This window comes from Medicago truncatula, chromosome 8 (genome assembly GCF_003473485.1).
Source record: "Medicago truncatula cultivar Jemalong A17 chromosome 8, MtrunA17r5.0-ANR, whole genome shotgun sequence".
Taxonomy (NCBI): Eukaryota; Viridiplantae; Streptophyta; class Magnoliopsida; order Fabales; family Fabaceae; genus Medicago; species Medicago truncatula.
The window spans coordinates 40,767,542-40,773,575 of NC_053049.1; the positions used below are offsets into that span (position 1 = coordinate 40,767,542).

Here is a 6,034-nt window from a genome sequence, read left to right on the forward strand (position 1 = left end):
AAGAAAACAACGTTTGACCAGCGCTCATGCCTCCATGCATGAGCCATTTGTCGTTCACTTTTGGGTGAACGAAAACCGGTACAAAGACAAAAAAAAAAAAACAAAAAAAACAACCAGAACGTAAGAGATTGGGTGTTGCCGTGTTGGAGGAGCATTCGCAATTGTTAAATTTTAGGGAACTCGTTTTAGGTTTTATAGACTTCTAATGGGTGGTTTCATAATATCTCATGTATATTTATATAACTCATGTCTTTTGCTCCAATAGTAAAATAATATGCAACTCATAACAACCCACATTCGGTATTTTTTATTTCTACTTATTGTTGCTTCAAAATTTAATTGATTAATTTCTATGTTACCATATTTTATTTAAGATAATTCAACAATTTCTATGTTATTCACTTTTTCGTGTCAATTTCCCCTAATAGATTGAAAAATTAAGATATGGTTCCTCAACTTATGAAATCCTCTATAGCACTTAATGATGCTCTTAGGATCCAATATAACACATGGGCAATGAGATATAGTTCTGGAATTGGGGAAATTCAGATTTGGAGATTTAAAGGTTTATGAATTTGAGGAAGAAGATGACATTGAAGATGAATTTAAAGGTTTATGAATTTTAACAAAAGGAAGTTTTGGCATTGATGTACGCTTTCGTGATAATTTTGGCCAATTTGTTCATGCTTACTCATGATGATTTCAATTTGAGGCTTCAACGGCTGAAACCGAAGCTACCACCCTTCATGTTGCAATGCGCAAACTACGATTGATAGTGAATGTCAGCCTTTGGTGAATGCAATACTTATTGGGTGCCCTTACGGAAACGAATATAGAATGTTTTTATCTAGTTGTAGATATATGTTCTCCTCAAATGCTAGATTCATTCCATATAAGTAATTGTTATTATATGGCAACATGATGACTTTTGAACAACATGATCCGTATAAATGAGCTGAATCAAGTTGTCTGTGAATTTAAAAAAAGATTTGCATTAAACTTAAATTGAGCTTCAAAGTAAACCAATATTTATTAAGACGAGATGAGATCCATTCGACTCGACCAACTCATTTCTAACTCTATGTAAAGAAAGTGAAAAGGAGTTGTTACTTTGAATCCCTCAAAAGAAGGAGGGGGCAATACATTGGTTAAATACTTAAATTTGAAATGAAAAGGGATAAAACGGTAAATGGGGTATAACGTCTCGTATGATAGTGGGTTGGCTTTACCTATACATAACTGATAACACTAACAGACACAATTTCACTCACATCACAATTTTTCTTGTGAATGAGTATTTAAAGTTTAAACACGACAAAACTAGCGTGTGGACACTGAACGAGCATTCGTAAAATACGAACCAAGTGAGTGAGTGACCCACACTCAACTATTTTATTTCCTATTCTTTTTTTGGGTTTCCCCCTCGTGCAAATATCTTAACTTAAATCTTTTTCATCATCATAATAAACATTACATTACCAGTATTGTACTACAAATACTACTAGTATAATATAGACGTCAATAAAATATAAATTTCATCATAAATAATAATATTCAAAAAATAAAATTAATATTAATAAAAATATTATTTTATATATATAGATGATGAAGTTCGAACATGTTTAAGGTGAAGTGAGAGAAAAAGGATAGAGGAAAATGAGAAGAAAGAGAGAGCTAAAAAAAAAAAAAAAAAAGAGGTGGTATTTTGAGTGATGAAGGAATTAGCAGTAACACTAATTAATTAAAGTTAAAATGCGAAAGTGTTAAGAGAGAGAGAGAGAGAGAGAAATGAAAAGAGAAATAATTTTATAGGAAATGGAATAGAATAAAACAAAAGAGGCACAAATACAAAGCTTAGTTAGAGTGAGTGGGGTTCTGATCTTCAAAGTTAGAAAAAAGTAGTAACTTAGGAAGAAGCAGAGGGAGAGAGAGAGGGAGAGGAGGGGTCATTAGGGAGAGGGTATATCCAAACAACCTTAAAGGGAGGTTTTTTTTTCTTAGGGTTTGTGGTTTCAGACACTAAATCTTCTTGTTTTTTGAAGAGTGTTGTTGTAGTTATGGGTTGTGGGTGTGGTGTTAGTGTTGTTCTTGTGTTTTGTTTATGGGGTGTTTTGATCTCGGTGTCTTCTTCAACTAGGCTTGGTGGTTCAAGACAAAAGTTTGAGGTTAACAAGCATTTGAATCGTCTTAACAAACCTCCTGTCAAAACCATTCAGGTCCTTTCTTTTAACTCATTTTTCTCTTTTTTTGTTTATGTTTGTTCCCCATCTACATTCTGATTTGTACCAGAGAAAATAGCATTATTTTGAAGAAAAGTTAGTTTTTTATTTTATTTTCTTTAATTTGAGGGGATATGTTTCAGAAATGGTTTTGAATCTTTCAATATTTTTCAGTTCAAAATTTAATGGACCTTTATGGCAACCTTCTGCTGCTCTCAAGTTATAGATCTTTTGTGTTAATATTCAGTTTTTTTTTTTTTTTTTTTAATAAAAAAATTCACTTGCGATTTTTTCTACCTGTACTTCTCTTCCCCCTAAATTGAAAGGGAGAAAAAAAGGCCTTTTGATGAGTTTATTGAATAGATTTTGAAACAGTAATAAGAAAGTACTTAAAGAAAAACTGGGTAATGATTTCTTTTTTATTTTAATTTTAATATTCCTTAATTTTAAGTAGTCACTAATTTTTTTTTCTGAAGTAGATAGATGCTAGAAAGTTTGGTTTTTATTTTGGTTACAGTGTTTCATTTGCTAATAATGTGACATGATTTTTTGTTGTTGTTGTTGCAGAGTCCAGATGGGGATATTATAGATTGTGTACCTGTTTCAAAGCAACCAGCTTTTGATCATCCTTTCCTCAAAGATCACAAAATTCAGGTACATTTTTTCTTCATTCAAGATCTGTGTTTCTATTATTTTCAATTTAATGAGATTTTTTCCATTTTTATTTTGATTTTTTACTAAGTTTTTGTTTTGGTTTATTAGATGAGACCTAATTTCCATCCTGAAGGGCTTTTTGAGGAAAACAAGTTGGATGATAACAAAGAAAAATCAAGTACTCCCATTAATCAACTATGGCATGCTAATGGTAAATGCTCGGAAGGCACAATACCTATTAGGAGAACAAAGGAGGAGGATGTTCTAAGAGCAAGTTCAGCCAAAAGATATGGAAGGAAGAAGCACAAGTCATTCGCTAAGCCGAGGTCAGCAGAGCCTGATTTGGTTAACCAAAGTGGTCATCAGGTAAGACATTGTTTTGAGAGTCAATGTTTTTTAAAAACCGATGTGATATGAGGTCATGGTTCAACTGCTTGAGCCGGTATGAAACTGCGACGGAGTTGCTCCAATATCCGAACTGCATACAGTTTCGGTTCATGGTTCAACTTCTTGAATTGTCTGTTTCAGTTTTTAAAACATTGGTAGTAATGTGTTGCTAACCTTTTTTGTTTCTTCTTTTGGTCTAATTTTGTGGTTGTGTCTTTGTTAATCAGCATGCAATAGCATATGTTGAAGGAGATAAGTTCTATGGAGCAAAGGCTACTATAAATGTTTGGGAACCAAAGATACAGCAGACTAATGAGTTCAGTTTGTCTCAGATTTGGGTATTAGGAGGTTCATTTGGTCAAGATCTTAACAGCATCGAAGCTGGCTGGCAGGTACTAAGAATCTCAAACTAAACCCTGATTTTGATATTGAAATCTTTGTTTTCCTAACAATTCAAATATTTTCCTCTACATGATTAACAGGTTAGTCCAGATTTATACGGTGATAACAACACACGGCTATTCACCTACTGGACGGTAAGTCTCTATGTTCTAACCATGCCTAACCCTTCGTGCCTTTCATTTTTGTTTTATTTAAACGTCTAATTTTAAGTCCTAAAATACTACTTTTTTTATCAAACTCATCACCTTGTGCATGTTGCAGAGTGATGCATATCAAGCTACTGGTTGCTACAATCTTCTTTGCTCAGGATTTATTCAAGTCAGCAGTGACATAGCAATGGGTGCAAGCATTTCTCCAATTTCTTCTTACCGAGATTCCCAGTACGATATCAGCATACTTATCTGGAAGGTATATAATTCCAAAATTTCTTGCATTATTAATCTTCAGAAATAAATCAGCTAATTCTAAGCACCACATGTCTCATAATCCTTCCAAGTTCCAACTACTATGTGTCTGGTATGTGGACCATTGTAATGTCCCCTCGAGTGCTTGGATTCTTTCTAACCTAACATCTCTCTTCCAATTGGTATGAAGTGTGATACATGCAAGATTCATGAGTTTTCTATTTCTTCACTTATGAACCTGTCAGTATTAGTCAAAAAAAAAAACGCCAGTAGAAACTTTTTCTCTTGGTACTCGAAAGATTTTTTTGCTGGCAGTGGCAGTATAATTAGATTCATCTTTGTAACACAGATTCTGAGAATCTATTCCAAATTCTTTATCATGACATGGACTACAATGCCCTATGGCAATCGACGAAAAAAACACTTAACAATTCCACCTTATAGATCTTTGAAAAGTCGTTACTTGTTATTCTTATAATTGTGCATGACTCAAAACACATAGTCTGCTAATATTTTTATCTTTGCGTAACGTCTGTCAAAGTACTATTTTCCAATGATTAACAAACAAAATTCTTGAAATCGTGATATTTGCTAGTAGTAGGGTTCAAACCATCGACCTCATTCTTAATAGTCCTTCAACGTCCCAACTCATACCATTGAGCTTCACCTTCATAGACCATTGAAATCCTGATATCTGTTAACGCTATTAATCAGTTATTTTTTCTATCCATTTCCAACCCTTGTAGGATCCAAAAGAGGGGCACTGGTGGATGCAATTTGGGAATCAAGGCACTGTATTAGGATATTGGCCATCTTTCTTGTTCTCATATTTAGCAGACAGTGCTACCATGATAGAATGGGGAGGAGAAGTTGTTAATTCCGAGCCTGATGGTCAACACACTTCAACTCAGATGGGAAGTGGTCATTTTCCTGAAGAAGGATTTGGCAAAGCAAGTTATTTTAGGAATATTCAAGTGGTTGATAGCTCTAATAATCTCAAAGCTCCAAAAGGACTTGGCACTTACACTGAACATCCAAACTGTTATGATGTTCAAACAGGTAGTAATGGAGATTGGGGACATTTCTTTTACTATGGAGGACCTGGTAAAAATGCAAATTGTCAATGATGCAAAAGAAAAAACAATCATATGTCTGTTGTATCATTCAATCATCAATCAAATCCTAGTAGTGTTATTATAAATCCTTCTTCTCTTCAATCTTTGTACACCATTTTTTCCTTTTCTTTTTTCTTTCTTTTCTGTAGTGGAAAGTTTTGACTGCTTTCTAATTTTATATTGAAAAGATTCTCCATGTAAGCAAGTGGAGAAGTGTGGTCAAGTTTCTCAAAAGGCTGAAGAAACAGGCCCTTTATAAAATCCTTGTATTTTATTTGTTTCTCCACTTCTCCCTATGGGAGCGTTTGTCAAAATGCAATGGTGGTGCCTAGTGTTATGTGATTTTACTAAAACTAGAACTTACACCTTGAATGTGTTACTAAATCTTGTTTCATAATTTTTAATGATACTCTTATATAATAGAACATTAGTGTAGTAGTACCATGCCCATGCTTGGAGAATCAGTTAAATAAAGAAAGTATAAAAGTTAGAGTGACCAATTGAAGGAAAATGGGAGGAAAAATGACTTAATAAAAAAGGACTAAAACTGAAAAGGGGATGTGCATTGCATGTGAATGGCTGACAGAAGTTTTGTTTTTTGCATTTCCTTTTTGAAAAGTGAAATGGTTCCACCACCACACATTTTCAATCACTTTCACCAACCTGTTTTCATGCGGTGCCAAAAAAGTCGTAGGTCCGATATATTTTTTGGATTTAATTTTCATTTTAAAGTTGATAATTAAATCATCGTTAAGAGCCAGTTTTGAGTTTAATGAATTATTTTAATAAGTTGATTATTCAAAGATTAAATTCAAAGGGCGATATCTACCTGTTAAGTGGGATTGAGTTTGAA

At 33.5% G+C, this 6,034-nt stretch overlaps 1 protein-coding gene across 1 annotated transcript; it reads left to right on the forward strand.

Moving 5' to 3' along the window:
* The first annotated feature begins 1,222 nt into the window (after positions 1-1,222).
* On the forward strand, positions 1,223-5,495 carry LOC11411399 (uncharacterized). Its single transcript, XM_003629888.4, has 7 exons — positions 1,223-2,216; positions 2,787-2,873; positions 2,982-3,239; positions 3,488-3,652; positions 3,743-3,796; positions 3,924-4,070; positions 4,813-5,495. The coding sequence occupies exons 1-7, from the start codon at positions 2,058-2,060 to the stop codon at positions 5,191-5,193; spliced, it is 1,251 nt and encodes a 416-aa protein (XP_003629936.1). The 5' UTR covers positions 1,223-2,057; the 3' UTR covers positions 5,194-5,495.
* The last annotated feature ends 539 nt before the right edge of the window (positions 5,496-6,034 follow it).